We start from the raw sequence: 16,576 nt of genomic DNA on the forward strand, positions 1-16,576 counted from the left end.
GTCTCACTATAGTGGTCAAAACAGGAAGTCTCACTCACAGAATTAGTAATGGAACCTACACCCAGAAAATAGTGCCAAACAGTCAATTACATCTGCATCTACCAATTAATTCTGCTAACTTTAAGCCCAGGAACTTTTTATACCTCTTTCTAACCTCAATCCATTGTCTGAAACACATCAAGATCATTCAGCTTCAAATATAGAGCTTCCAGAGAATGTTTTACATGGAAACTGGACTAGACGATCTCCAGAGATCTCTTCCATTCCATATGATTCTGCAATTCTGTCATATGCATTGGTAAACAGTTGTGCTTTGTCACAGTTGAGAAAAAGGTTAGCATGATCCAGTGACAAGGCGAACTATGGCAGTAACCAAACAAGGAAGATGACAGATAAAATTTCAGAGACAAATAGCAATGGGAATAGAAGCCCTCTCTTGCTTGTACTGAATGCAGTCCAGAAGGGAATTAAAATCAAGGAGTTCAGTCACAGCAGTTGTTATCTTTGACTGCAATTACAAGATTTTAACACCAATTATTATTTTACTGACATAGAAACATCAGAAGAAATAGAAATAAGTTATGGTTAAATTTACGAACAAAACACATTATATAATGATGCTATTTAGCTAGTACAATCACTGACTATCATTCAAGTGGAAATGGAAAGTCAGTATCAAGGAGTGGATGACCCTTTTTTTCCTTTAATGTTCCTTTAACAAGAATTACCTCTCAGACTGTTCTGAACTTCCAGAGCGATGTCGAGAGCATTAAATGGCAAAACCGGTTCATTGGCAATTTCCAAAGCTGCATAACCTGATAGCTGAAAAATACAAAAAACACCCACAAAATCATCAAATAGCTTTTAGCAGATTTAATTTACAGCACTTCTAGAATAGACACAGTTTGATTACATTTGATCTTTAAGAAAAATATTAATAATATTCCACGGGCACATCTCCGTGAATAGGAAAAAATTCTAGACCAATATCTTTCTATTACAATATGAAAAGATGGACAGGGATTATCATTCATGACACGATAAATTAACTCTGTCCAGTATTTTTTATTTTTTATTTTTTTTTGGAACTAGAGAATTGCTTTGTTTTCAAATAAAACAACTTTGTATAAATCGGAATGAAGAGATGAGTAAGGACTTGATACACAGAGATGTACAATTACTAAACTGGATTAAACACTTACGTTTTCTCAATATCTTACAGAAAGAAATTGCCAAATGAGTGAAAGGAAACTCTCAGTCCAGGAACAGATACTAGTAGGTCATGAAATTCAATGGTCTGAGTGCTTCTTTTCAACAATCTCAGAGACAAGGCCAAGGACTGACTGTTTTTTTGACTTACAGAAGACATACTCCAGCTCAAGGTTCAGACATGATACAGGGGCTGTGTATAGAAATGTGTCTTTCTGATGGACTATACTTAGTCTGTGATTAAATGGAGTATTTTGAACTCTAGGCTGCCAAGTCCATCACTGTTTGTGGGAGCTATAAAGACACACTGACAAAAACATGCAAGAAACTTTCATTCATCTCTTTTGTACCTTGATATTGCAAAAAGAATAAAAACAGCTGTAAGGCTGTGCTTTAAAATGGAATGATGGCTGCAGGTGATGGTGATCCAGTTGATAAAAATGTAGACTGAAGAAAATCATATCGTACAATGCTTCCCCAGGTGTTGGGGGGTTAAAATAATATCTGTCCCTCAAAAGCAATAAGATAGCTGCTGTGCTGAAAGTAGCATTTTAATTCTACAATAAAACCGAGTAGGAAGAGACAACAATCCTCAATAATATTAAAAACAATAGTACAGCAACTGAAAAGGAAAAGTGGATGAAAACGGTAATATCAGGAAGACAAGTTTCCTGGAGAAAGATTAATAGAACTGCAGCAACAATTCTAGGAAAGCATTTAAGAAACAGTGTTTCTGACCTGGCCACAGACTGAGCTGAATACAGAGACTGAAGGAACATACTGCATGTCAGACTGCAGCCTACATCTGAGCAGAGGCTTACACTGCAGCTATTGAGATTTACCCTCCGGAAATAAAATATTGCCAAAGTCACGTAGAAGAAAAGTGGGAAGTAATATTATGTCAGGTTATTATCAGGAGAAGTAAAGAACAAGATCATATAATCCAGGCATAAGAAACTGTAAAAATCTGTTTCTAGTTGTCCAAATGCCATGTAAAATCCTTCTTTGTCTTGCATTAACTTGTTCAAGGTACAACTGCCTACAACATCAACAACTAAGAGTTGCCAAAGAAAAGAAATTGTGGCAATGCAATATCCAAACCCACTGAATTCTAAATATTACTATATCAGAGTAAACACTGAAATTCTTCTATGGCACCCTTTTCTATTCCTTCCAAGTAATTTTATTCTTGCTTTATTATTACAGAAGTATTTGAACCGCAAAGAGAAAACAATTATACACAAAAAATATTATGACTAACCAAAGCATTACAGTGAAAGTAATGCTACAGACATTTGTGTGTTTGTAAATAGATAACAGTGGTGTTTATTAAATCATGCACTTTTGGGGCTAATCCAGAAGTAATAATCACACAAGGGAAAACTCAGAGTATTGGTTTGAACAAAGCAAGTAATAACTTTCCAGAAGCATATACAAAATTCACATAATGCAGCAAGACAAAAAAAGGCCACTGATTTCTTATTTATAGTCTTATTTTTGGATATACCATTCCCCTGAGTACAACACAGAGCATATACAGAAAATAAAGACCCCTTTTCCCTACTGAAAAATGGTTCAGACTGACTATTAAATTATTAAATGTAAGAACAACTTAGTAGAGAACAAATGCAACTATTTTCTCATAAACTGAAATAGCACAGCAGCATAATTGATTCCATTCCCATGCTGAACTGGTTCTAACACTAATGAACACTTCTCAGTAACATTTATACATAATGCACACACAACACATATGATTGATGTAACATATGCACAGTCATCCAGTCTAAAGAAACAAGTACTAGTTCAAATGCTAATTGAATCTGAAACTCTTTTCTATTACAATTTAAAATGAAAAAATAATGAAGAACGTTGCTACCACACTTGATTTGGGTAAAGATAATCTTCAGTAAACTAAAAGGCATTTAACAAACTTCCAATTTCTTCCAAGATAAATATAAGTATCAAAAACACAATAGTAACAGTAATTACACAGGACACTGTAAAATACATCTGAAAATTCAAAAGAGGTTCATAACTATGAACAGTGAAAGGTAACATTTTTCAAGATCTTTTACCTTACAGGATAAGGATCTTTATAGGAAACAAATAAAAATTGGCTCGATCTCAAAAAGACAGCATGACCATGAAATACCGACTGGGATTAAATGCAGAATGCATTCATCTACGTAAATAAGAAAGATTCTTTATCTTGTGAGCTCTTTCACAATGTAAATAAGAAAACTAATAGCTAAAATTGGAGGAGGAGAGGGAACTTTCATCAAAGAAAATGCTTTTTTATGGTGCATTCACATGCTGTTATTGGCCAAGTCTTAAACCTTTACATCTCAACTGGTGTCCGTTTTTGATGGGCAATGCAGGGCTGATAAATCTGCTTTCCATTCTATCATATATGCTCATAGCTGAGGAAAAGGTATGTAAAGGGACTGCGTGGTGTAGGGTGATAAATAATAGCATGGCATAAATTCTACTTAACCCTTTCTGTTTTCTTTTTTTTTTTTTTCTTTTAAAGGTAAATGTCAAGAGTTTAACGTTTGGGATATGCTGTTGTATCATCTCACCTCAGGTGTTCATTTCTCTGCACCAATAACTCCCTTTCCACATGTGACTAGCACAGAGATCTGCTGAGATTCTTTGGTATTAACCCAAGCATAAACAATGTTTTCAGTGTCCAAATCTGTGCAAATAAGGAATAAATCTCTGTATACATTAAGATCCCCACACAGAATCCCAACAATAGCCAACTCAAATGTTAAAAGTAATCAGCCTTCTCATCCTGCAAAATTAAATATTTTTGATAATATGGGCATCTTTCCCACATGTGTTTTCTGTTTCTTTTTTTCAGACCTCCTACAAATAAACTGATTTTTTAGTCAACACAAGAAACAAAGTCTGTTTAAATAAAACCTGTGATTCCCTGGCAGTAACATGAATTCAGCAGGACTGTGTTACAGGATGAATGGCAGTAATCATGAAAATCATGATAAATAAGTGTTTTTAATACTGAGAGCCCAATGTACTTTAGAAAAATTTTCTGCATTATTAATTCTTCACACTTGTTTTTCTTTTATTCATCATCCCAGAAAACTAACCCAAACTTCTTGAGGTCATAAAAGAAAAGCCTGTGGCACATGGATGAGAAAGCAACCAGTTCTCTGACCTTCTATTTTTATGAAGCACCAGAGGGGTACTCCCTTGACGAGACAAACAGAGATCTGGTCATACCCACAAAAATATGGTTGCTTTGAACTAAAGCTGCCTACTTTTGAAAACTTCTAAAATTCTACAGTACTACATTTGTTTTTGTACTGAAATGTGTCCCAGCATCATGACATATTAACACTACAGATCATGTGATACTTTGGGGTACTTGACATTTGCCTCCAAGTACTGTCAGTAGAGGGCTCTCTGAGAAAAGAGTACAAGGAGTCCGTGGCTGCAACAGGTGAACTAGAGCACAGTGATCCATAGCAGACAGCTGTTTCTAACCAAGGGAACTAAAAGTCATACCTGGGGTCTAATAAATATTAGAAACTCTATTTCAACACTCCCTCCACCATTTCAAACTGTTTTATTTATTCTCACTATAGGAAATACTGACTGGGAAGTAAAAACGTTAAGAAAGAAAGCATGTAGTCTCCCTTTTTGATGGCATCCTATGCTTAAATTATTTTATTAAAGCAGCACACAGAGTTAGGCAACCCAAAAGTTACACGCTAAAACATTGTTGTGGGAGGTTGGGCAGCTCACTGGGGGGTGCATAAACTTCTCTATTTACAGACATTTACTACTACTTCTGCTTGGCTCTTGACAAGATTCTGACACACTACGAGATTAAGGTCAAAAGGATTCTCTTAAGTGATAATTTGCTTAAAACTTATTTTGTTAGCCAACATTGACATAAAGGACTGAGAGGACTGAAAGTAAATTTCCTACAGATTTCATCCACACTTGGTAGGGGTCATTCATCCCAGTACCTTACATTACTGGCCCATAAAAGAAACTCATATAACCTGTTTCGTTGGCTGTGCATGTGTAGAAATTCCTACATTTTAAATATGTTTATAAATTCATTGGAAGTAGAGAGAGACTGGGAACTGGGCTGATGTCTGGCTCCTTATGGCAGTTCTCATGCTCTTGTTACTGCAGTAACAGAGCACAGGGATCATTAACTCAACATCCAAGGTAATGGGACATGCATAAATGAACAGGTACTCAGCCTGGCTCATACTGGAAATGAGGCCGAGTAATTTCATGCCCATCCAGAAGGCACAATGGTAATGCTTACATAGGAAACGGTGAATGTAACTATAAAGCCCTTGTGTGGGAGGTTTAGCAGTAGAAAGGGAGAGTTTCTTAAGTGACTTGTTTATATTTTTTTCTGCATATAAACAGAAAGTGTGTGGCTTTGAAGTATGCGATAAACAGCAATACTCTTGATGATGAGTTTATAATCACGTATTTCATATTTATGTCTGTCAAATTCCAGTGGTGTCTAGGTGCAAAGAAAGTGTCAGATGAATCAACTTTTAAGAAGAACCTATAAATTCAAGCCTCTTTTTTCTTTTTTTTAGGAAAAAAAAAGGTTAAAGCCACTTATCCTTTTCCCTACTGTGGGTAGTTATGAGCTTGCCAAAGGATATAACAGATGCCCTTCTGCACTATGAGCTCCATGAGCGCTGGGTGAAGCGCTCACCACAAGGACATAAATCTTTACACTACTGCAAATCCCCATACTGTATTTCTTAAACAGAATTTTAAAAGCTTGTTCCAGCATTAATTCTTTTTTTATCTCCATCTTTAAAGCCAGGTTGCTCTGGTTACCAACTGTGGGATTTGAGTATGACAAATATAGAAAAATTTGTTTTAAAGCTGGCTAATTTGCATACAGAATCCCAATAAACACATCATTGCACACAAACTGACCTTTTAAATGCTTCCATTCTCTGACCCATTTCAGGCACAGCAAGTGAAGCGGGAAACCAGTGCTAGATGCTTTTTAAAGAAGCAACATTACTGCCTGAAGCTAGTTATGGACAGTCCTGAGGTAATGGATTTAGCTATTGTTTTGGTGGGAGGAGAAATACATAATAAAACATGAAGCAGAATTTACTTGCACACATCAGAGGAAAAGATCTCTAAAGACAATGTTGTGCACAGAATCTGCACCTTGTATTGATCTCCATCACCTTAAACCATGTCTACAGAGCCTATCTTTTTATTTTTATACAATACAGGCATTCCAAGTATAGAACATACAAGAAGCTAACTCTGCATGCTGCAGTAGACATTATAACAAGCAATGCTGAGTATTTGTAAACAGTGAAGGAAAGTTTAAAGCAAAGAAAATAAATACCATCTGTTAGAATAACAGACAAGCTGTATCAGCATGGATTCCTATGTACTGATACATGCCTCTAGAAGTCATCATGTTCTTCATGCCTTTCCCTAATGTGTTTAAGACCCTAATGAAGATGCTAGCTCAACCAGTCCTTCCTTACTCATTAAATACAGGTTAATTAAAGCAGACAGTAATGACTAGCAGATAAAACAAGCAACAGTGTAAGTTTGCAAGTACTCTAAAAAATATTACAGATTTTATCACAGCAAAATGTATATTGCCTGACGGTCATAACTGAGCAGAGTATCTACTCATATGGATCAAGAGAGTTCCATGAACCAGGAATCTTCCTGAAATAGGACCAGAGTCATACAGTGAAGGACATCCAAATACTTGCTCACTTTCCATGTAATCTTGTAATGTCAATTCTTAATGCTGAATTTGCATGACTGAGGCCAATACTTGTGGCACTGTCAAAAACTAGACAATAGTCATCAGAGGAATGATAATGAAGAAACCTGCAATATGAAGCTCCAACTACAGCTTTCAGTTTAGACCTCAATATCATCTTTTTAATCACTTCCCATTTACAGAAATGGTTTTGATTTAATTAAACTCCTAGGAAAAAAAAGTCTCTAATCACACTTCATCAGCATGCAATTATTATTCAAAGGAAATCATATGTACTATTAGGCACTCTTAATTAAAATAATGCACACAATCTACTTCAGAACCTAACAGCCGTTCTCCTTGATCTTCTTAATTCCTCCTTTTTCTTCCATTACTGCAACAAAACATTTTTATTCTATTTTCCTCATCTATCCCAGTTTCACTTATATACTTTTCAGTGCTAATGATGATGATATCAGTACTCTGGGATGCATTTATACTCCACCATCTTAAGCTCGTTGAATAGCAAGACCTTCAAAATGTGTTAAACTTGACTGGAGATTTATGAAAGGAGGATCAGAATATGCTGTAACAGGAACCTTAAACCATAACTAGTTTGATTTGCAGTTGTGATGTGTTCTAAGTGGACTGTCTTCTAAAGTGCACCAGGCAGCAGTCAGTCCATGAAAAAAGACAGACAGATCTGGGGAGAACCAGGTACAATAGATGGAAGACATTGAGTTCAGAAACTGAAGAATAGGAAGAAAAGCTTCAGTGAAGGGCTGAGGCAATGGTTCCTTGAGGACCAGAAGCGAAAGCCTGGACAATCAATTCAGCAGTGACTCAACAGAATAATCATTACAAAAAGAGTAGTGAGAGCATTACATATAAAAGCCTTCATTCCCTCAAACACAGCAAAGCTATTTAATGGTTAAGTAGAGAAATACTGCCCTTTCCTCTTTTGCCACCTCTCGATGCACAGGTTCCTCAATTTTTTCCATTTAGGTCACCCTAATCAGTGAGGACTGGAGCACTGACAGTTCATTAAAGAAGACAGACTAGCCCTGAGGGAGAGACACTAGTGAACTACAGTGATGAGGATCCAAAAGAGGCTGAAAATACATGGTTGTCTAGTATATAGCTCACAGAAAAGACCCATAAACATTAACAGACACATTCCACCTCAGGGAAAAATTGGGTGGATAATATACTGAGGTTACTCCCAGATGCCAGCATATGAACCACACAGGTTATGGAATTACCCACAAAAAGGCTCAATTTCTCTGTCATGAGGCTACATTGATTGGAATTAAATTCTACACTTGGATACGCTCAACACGGTAGTTACTAAAATAGCAAAGTATTTAAAATTCTTGTTGGTATCAAAATCTAAAGATGCTATTTATCTGAATATTCCATGATAGCTTTTTGATTGGATCATTTAATCTTCAACATATACTGTGCAAGATACGTAGAATAAAAAGCAATAATTGGACTTACATTAATAACTTGAAATTAAAATCTCAGTAACATGTCGTATCTCCTTTTGTATTTAAATAATACAAATGAAAAAAAATAAAGGTGGGAGAAGATAGATTGTTTTATTTTAAAAAGAAAACATTGATTAAATATGAATATGTTTGGGACTGAGCAAGCTTCCCTCAGGCTTGGGGAAAATGCCAAGTCTGACAAACTCTTTGAGCCTTAGGGAATCTCAGGTCAGTTTGATGAACCCAATGAAGTATTTTATAATTAGCTGGCATGCTCCTGAGGCTGCCAATTTACCTGAAAAAGAAACTCCCTCACCTTTCAAACTTGTCTCCGAACAACACTTTATAAAGACCTAAGAAATAATGATTTTCATCACATAGGATTTGTAATAATCAGAGAAAGTAAGACTCACGGAAATGTAGCATGTTATAGAATGGCCCTCAAAATTTATAAGGAAGCTTAACAATAAAACTCTGTAACTACCTGAAGTTAGAACCGAGATTTATAACCATATCTGGGGCTATAATAATACACCTGCTACTATGGTATTCAAATTATGTTAGCTATTTCATTCCACTGCACCCTATCTTTATAGAACCTTTGTATTAAAATGGTAAGGGCAGAATAATACAGTAGAAACAACATAGATTAAATAGAGAATACATTTTAAAACCATAGAATCTGCAGGAAATGTTACTATGTGCTCAAATTACATAAGTTACTTATAAAATAAAGAAATAAATGTTTTCCATCAGTGTTGTACTTTAGCTGCTTTCTGTTTTAAACACCTTATCATTTAAAATATACACAAGTGTCTATATAACAGAAGTACATTATATGCCTCAGAAAGCAATTCAAAAGACAACGTCTGCTTGAGAAGGCCCGTTGACTATCCTAAGCTTATCTGAGAAAATCAAAGAAATGGGGTGTGGCATTTGAAAGGTACATCTTGAGACTATTCAACAAGCTTTACAAAAACATCTCAAAGGTCTGAACTTGCCTTGACATTAACATGTTTTAGTCAGTTTCTGGTCTTGCTATTGGTTCTCTTTGGCTTACCTGAATGCCTATTTGTCTCCAGTTTTACATTAACTTCCTGGAAGAAATGTGTTCATCAGAAGAAATTCAATATGGCAAAACAAAACAAAACAAAGAACAAATCCAATAAAGCAAATTTTGCATGAGAATTCCAAACATAAGGACAACAAAGATGGAAATCAAATGACTGTACTGAAAGAAAATGAGAGGGACACTGCAGAAGAGACTGGAGAGGTGAAGAGCTTAGGGTTGAAACAGAAGTAAAAGATTTAGATAAAAAAGCTTATTGGAATTTGTTTCAAAACATAGCTAGGAGCCTGGGGAATATGTGAAAGAGGAGATGGCAAGATTAAAAGGACAGCTGAGAAAAGATCATTTTGGCAGTAATGCTATAGCTAAAATGCAAGAATTAAAAAGACTTATGAGGAAAATGTATCAAGAGAAGTGGTTTGACCATGAGTGCAAGAAGAAAGGTATGTTTTTTGTTTTTTTTTTTTAAATACCACAAAATAAAAATGAGGTAGAAGGAAATATTTAACAGTGTTCTTTTCAGCATACTGTAATCAGTGTGTAGATGATATGCTTCCAAGTTATGCAAAATTCCACATAAATTGTCCCCAAACCTGGAAAAGGACTGCAGAATTCCTGCATATTGTAAACAAATCAGTGGGAGCACCGACAGCATCCATAGTGATATATGCATGCATGTATGTGTGCAACTGTGCTTACATACACAGATCAAACGGAAGAAGTCATCTCAAAGTGACAGTTACAGATAAAAACAGATTTTCAGACCTAAAGATTTTGTATACTAATAATTTTCTTCTTTTTCCCCTGAAGTAGAAAGGCAATGCGTATAGGCATTTGATGTACTCTGAACAGCTTTAAATTGAATATAAGTATCCTTCAAATGTGTTTTGATAGTAGACTGAAATTTATAGAACATTTGATGCTATATGTACACTGTACGTCAGAAGCACAAAACACATTTTTACCAAAGCTCACCTCACAAATAAGGATGTAAAGCATTTCTATGGTGAGGGACTGATCAGAATGCAGACCAGTCCTCAATGAAGGATTTTAAAAATTACAGGCAGTTTTCATTTTTATCTCAAGTCCTGAAGCATTTCTCTCCACAAAAAGCACAGCTATCTGAGACAGAGGCTTAACCAGGTATCTTCACTAGAGATTATTGCTTTGTTTGCTTATTCTGCTCCAGTAATAACCACCATTTGCAAAAGAGGGGGCAAGGAGAGAGACTTATACTGTACAAGTACAGCTTTATTTGTGTGGTATATTACATTGAAAAGAGACAAGCAGCTATTAGTGATTATAAATCTTCAATTAAAATAATAGTCATATTTAACAACGTCAACAAAAAAGGCAGCGCTACAAGTCATGGGGAAAAAAAGCATATTTAGTTGACAGTTCTTCTAGTATATAAAAGTGCCTTAGCTCCATTCATTCAGTTATCGTTCTGTAGTTTATAAGTAAATGGCTAAGGTAAAAAGCTTTGTATGCAGCTAAATGGGAATGTTGAGCAGTTTATCCAGTAAATCAGCAGAAGCCCTTCCTGCTGGGCATGTCTCTTGTAGACTTAGGTGCACCAAATTTCCTTTACATCTTTTTTCTTAAAATTGGGTTAAAACGTGAGTCTGAAGTATCTGTATGTGTCAAAAGACCTATACAATGATGGAAAAAAAAAAAGCTTTATGCTGTTGGCAGAGAAATGAAATTAAAACAATCTCTTGCAACAGAGAGATTCTGGAGGAAGGTTCCCACATATGCACGCCCCTTTAAAACTGCTGTTTAAAAATTAAGGTGAGAATACAGATTGAATTGCTGTTATGTATATGAGTCTCTGGAACATAACTTGCAAATAATGTAATAATATACATGCTAATGAAGATGAGCATATGACTATGCAAGGTATTACATATTTCACTTCTCTAATTGAAAGACGTTAACACCACTGTAACAAATTACTTTAGACAATATAAAAGTGGGAAAAAAAACAGGAATGAGAATATGGCAACTACTTGTTAGCAGCTTCTTGATTACCAGTATTCTGCTTACAAAGCACTCCTAAGAGCAACCAAAGAGCCCCATGTAAGTATTTTAAATGTAGAGAGTTTGCAATGCCCTAAAAATGTTATAGTCAGTATGAGATACTGTAAGGTAAGCAATTTAAGGAACTACAAAGAAAATACAACCAGATTGCAACATCTGAAGTTCCACGTTGCCACATTTGTCAAACACAAATTAAACCTGGAGGCTCATCTTAGTCTCAGATAACAAGTACACTGATTTCAGTTCAATGCACGCATAATTGCAACGCGCTTTTTGAGTTCATATAGACTGTGTATCCTGCAATAATCAGTCACTGGCAAGGATTAGAGACCAGTATTTTAGAGCAGTGATGACTGTGATAGTTACTTAGGCCAATTACATCCTTGCCTTTCTAAAAGTACTAAAGCTCTAAGAATTTTCCACAATCCCTTTTTTTTTCTCAAGTACAATAGAAAGTCTAACAAAATAATTAGCTTTCAATGAGATACTAGAAATTTAGGACAAGCGAAGGGTGTATTTTGAGGCAAAGATTTTTTTCTTCCTACAATATTCTCAAAAGACCAGCTCTGTTTCTATGATCCATATCAGTGAACCAATTCAAGCTGAAATCTACAAAACTTTAAAGTTTTTATTGAAATGAAACATTTTGGTAGTGTAAGTCAGAGTGATAAGCTGAACGCATGTGTATGCACTGAACAGAAAACACTTCCCTTTATATATAAGCTTATAATTATCTCAAAATTACAAGTAAAACATGTAAGATTTAGTAGTAACTAGGACAAGTAGAGACCAAACGCCAAACAGAATTACATTTACCACTGAAACACAGTGGAAACTGCAGCAAATAGAGAAGGACACTTTGTGCTTTTAAATAAATGTTTTTTGACAGACTTATGAAAAAAACAGCAAAAAAAGACCCCAACAACTACCAACCAGCATTCTGGACTGATTGAACATTATCTTACCGTGTAGCAAACTTATCCCTTAAACAAAAGTTGGGCTAGTGAGCAAAGTGCCTCCATAGAGTCAAGGCAGTTGAGTTCTCAATTTCCAAGAACATCATGATTTTTTAATTTTTTTTTGTTATTGCTTCTGCTTCTTTTCATATTCTCAAAATGCTAAAGCAAAGTAAAAGCATATAGTCCAATTCTAACCAGAACAAAGTTATTAAATCAGAAGCAATGAGGAAAAACACGCTTCCATTATTGTGTCTCTCACTTCTTCGGTTTGGTTCCTAATCTAAGCACCTCAGTGGCTGTCCAAGTAACTAGAATGTAGGACTGTTTAAAATATATAATAATCTTCATAAACATGCGATAATAAACAAATTCCAGATTTGCTATTGCTACAAATGATATGGGTGTTCAAAATGTTTCTGTGTAAACAGCACACCTGGGACAGCTGATATCTCCAGACAGCAACCACAGTGACTGTTGGTTCCCAAGATCAGTGTCTAGTTGCGGTAAGAAATTATTGCACAGAGTGGCTGTCATTATCCATAAAGCATCACGTGCCTTTCAGCTCTACAAATGTATTCAAATAGCTTACATGCCGTGTGTAGACTCACGTCAGTCCAGTGTGCAATCACTCGTGACTTGGTCCATACTACAAAACCGGACGCTCTGATACTGTCACACTATTTCTGATTCTGTATCATTTTCACAGCTATATTGAAAAGGTGCTCCAACAAGTAATTCATGCAGTGCAAGTCACAAGCCTTACCTTGTATGGGGCATACTCTACAGAGATGAATGCAGAGATAAATGCATTTTTAAGGGGTTTGGTATTAATGTTTATAAGAAGGTGGAAAGTTAATAATTACAACAAATACTGCCACGGTCGTCTTTCCTGCTGTGATTGTGTTTCACAAGTTTCTTTGTTTAATTCTAATGCAGTACAGAAAAACACAGCAGCATTTCTATAAGGAGCTACATCCCTTCCAAAGTGAAGGCATAAGCAGGAGGAATTCAATTTTCATAAAAATAATCCCAGCCTTACTAAGAAATATATGGATGTTTTTAATGGCATAAATATCAGCGTTATATTGCCAGGTAAATATAGTAAGGCATAATGGTAAATTGAGATTAAATTATTATGTAAAGAAACATGCAAACATAAAAATGAGGAATTTTTTAAGTTTTGTGGTGAAGAATGTTTGAAAGGTTTCAAGTAAACTCAATTTTTTTTTTTAATTGAAGACTTCTAAAAATATCTATTTAATGCCCAGTTTACTTAAATTATTTTACCATATTTAGTGATTTCTGCATGGTTTTGACTGATGTAACAGTGCTCTTTGGAACAGAAAATAAGAACGTACTAATTTAAGATGATGGCCTACTTCAAATGCAATTATGTAAATAAAGCATTCAGAACATACAGATTTCTAAGGCAAGCTGGCTTAGAAAAATACTTGGACAAAAATCTCTAACACACTTTATCTAAGAATAGGAAACACTTAGGAAATAAGTAGAAAAAGTTCCAAAAGTGTTCCCCCTTTGTCCTGTGAGATTTCTCTATGTAAGAGGAAGGGAATGAAAATTAAAGATTCACAACTTTGTATGGAAAGTGAGGAGACAGATAAATTTTGATATTAACTGATGTCCTCAATAATCAGCATGCTATCCTCCACATTATGCAAAATATCTGTTGAGTTACATGCAAGGCAACGTATTTTGGAAATCACAATACGATACCCTTACAGTTTACTTCATAGCATAGAAAGAAATATTTTATTCTCTTTGCTTCATTAGGATCTCATGTGAGACTCCTCTCAGCTACAAGTTCGTTCAGTTTGCCTCAAGAAAAAAAGAAGAAAAAAGCTTAAAGTTTTCCTTAGATATGCCAATCAAAAGGATCGCACTGGCTGGAACATTGAGTTCAGAAGAATATCATTTATGTCAGATAATGCAGAATCTTCCTGTGGCCCATTTTATTCATCACTAAAATGGGCTCTATTTATGTTAAGTCCTGACTTTCCCCCAGCAATTAGCCAGAAATTAAACTGCACTATATGAAAATGTTCAGTCAATGATTCCGACATGTATTTCTCTTTCTGTGCTATTTTGTTAACTGAGAAGTACTTTCATTTCCATCACAGCTTCACAAAAGATGAATTGTATTCAAATTCGAATTGGTCAGGGAGAACAGGGCCAGACATTCAATCTTAAAGCATTTCTTCACTTGGTTATGTGAAGATTATTAAAATTCCCAAATTCCAGTGATTTATCTCAGATTCTTCTGCAGGCTGCATTCATTTATATATAAATTTACTGCTTTCCTTCCAGATGTATGGTAAAGATATTCCCTCCTCATTCATTTTATTTCATCTACGTTTTTATTTTATCTTTGATGGTTACTGGACTAAATAGCAAATTCTATCAGGGCTCTGATTCTGAGACATACCTGTCAGCCATCTGCTGGGACCAACAGCATCAGCTGAACATTTCTGAGTCCACAGGACTTGACAGGATTTACCTCAAAGTACTGAGGGAGTGACTGGATGTTATAGCTGGGACCTTCTCAACAATTTACCAAAAGTCCACTCATCTACAACAAGGGCAAGAGAAGGTTCAATAAACTACAGACCTCTTATTTTAACATCAGTCACTGGGACAGGTATGGAGAAGATTGTCCCAGGGAATATGGAAAGGCAGTTAAAGAACAGAGCAATTATCAGGCATGTAGTTATCAGGCTTGTAAATCATAACAATTCATAAAACTCATCTGCACTCTCTTTCTAGATTTTGAACAGTTTGAGTGAAAAAGCATAGCAGAACACAGGCTTAAACAGTGTCTTTCTCTGAACAGTCACCTTCTTTGCTACACAAAATTGAAAAAGGCAAAACTTTAAATGGTTATATACAGTAATCTCTTTGTTTCATCTATTGGAAAGGACTGTCTGTTGCAAATGATTAGCTAGCAGTGCAGTTTCTGCCACAACAATACACTACTGAGCTTTCTGTAAAGAATCTGGTATTAATTCATTTCATTTATGTATAAATTTTCACCAGTTAAACTGTGATCATATAACCATAGCTTATGAGGAGCAAAATAGTTTGCAAAACATGAGTAGCACAACAAAACTACTAGAGACTGAATAAACAGCAAATGGTGCCTCGGTTCACACTTCACCAGATTTATGGTTTGATTTAACTCTGAAGCAGAGCTTTCTTAAACAGTGATCATAGGAACTAATTTTTCTTTAGGTACAGAGCAACACAAAGCTGCATTATGAAAGTTTATTAGTGGTAAATAAACAACAGCTGCCTAATAAAACTGGGAGATGCAAATCTGCCTTCTCATAGGTTGCTTTTCATTAGCTCACCAGAAAAAAAAAAAACTACCAAATTTTAAAACAGGGATATATTTTTAGGAATCTCACTAAAATGTATATTTCCTTGAAAGTAATGTATAACCCATAGATTTTCAGCAAATCTTGTCCAAACAGATACACTGATCCTAAACATATTTACAAACTCTGGAACAGATTTATAAAAACCATAATATAAATGCAAATCTTACTAGTAAATACTAAAGAATTTTTTTTTGATTTAGACATGGTTTCATTGCACTATATGAATACAACCACTACATTTATTTATAAATCAGAATTTTAGTAGTCAGCTATTTGCATGAAAAATAAAATACAGCTCTTACACTAACTCATAATTAGGTTTTTAAAATTCCAATCAGAATTTGCACAGAGATCCTGAAGTCCAGATTTAGTAATGAGTTCCATAAAAGATTACATAATTTATCTTGCTTGTGTTCAATCAAAGTTTAGAATAAATCACACCCCAGTGACAATGCACCCCAGTTATGTTGAAAATAACAATTAGTTATTTGCCAGACATAACCTCAATGCTTCTACAAATCTTCTGAAATAAATTCAGCAACAAACCCCAGAAATTACTTTCTTTAATTTATGGCATGTATTTTTAAGCAGATAATCATCCTGCAATGAATTGAAAGAATGAATTTTCCTTGAGTAAATTTCTACATCCTTCTGGTTTAACT

The 16,576-nt window shown here is 35.1% G+C and overlaps 1 protein-coding gene across 1 annotated transcript in view; it reads right to left on the reverse strand.

Moving 5' to 3' along the window:
• NAALADL2 (N-acetylated alpha-linked acidic dipeptidase like 2) overlaps nucleotides 1-16,576 on the reverse strand; it is a 264,780-nt gene that overhangs the window by 11,882 nt on the left and 236,322 nt on the right. The window contains exon 12 of the mRNA XM_065748482.1: nucleotides 729-822. Coding sequence (XP_065604554.1) covers nucleotides 729-822 — 94 coding nt within the window. The remainder of the gene's footprint in view (nucleotides 1-728; nucleotides 823-16,576) is intronic.

The sequence above is a fragment of the Cyrtonyx montezumae genome, unplaced genomic scaffold (genome assembly GCF_038088225.1).
Source record: "Cyrtonyx montezumae isolate F1298 unplaced genomic scaffold, pur_monq_1.0 scaffold_5, whole genome shotgun sequence".
In the NCBI taxonomy this organism is placed as follows: Eukaryota; Metazoa; Chordata; class Aves; order Galliformes; family Odontophoridae; genus Cyrtonyx; species Cyrtonyx montezumae.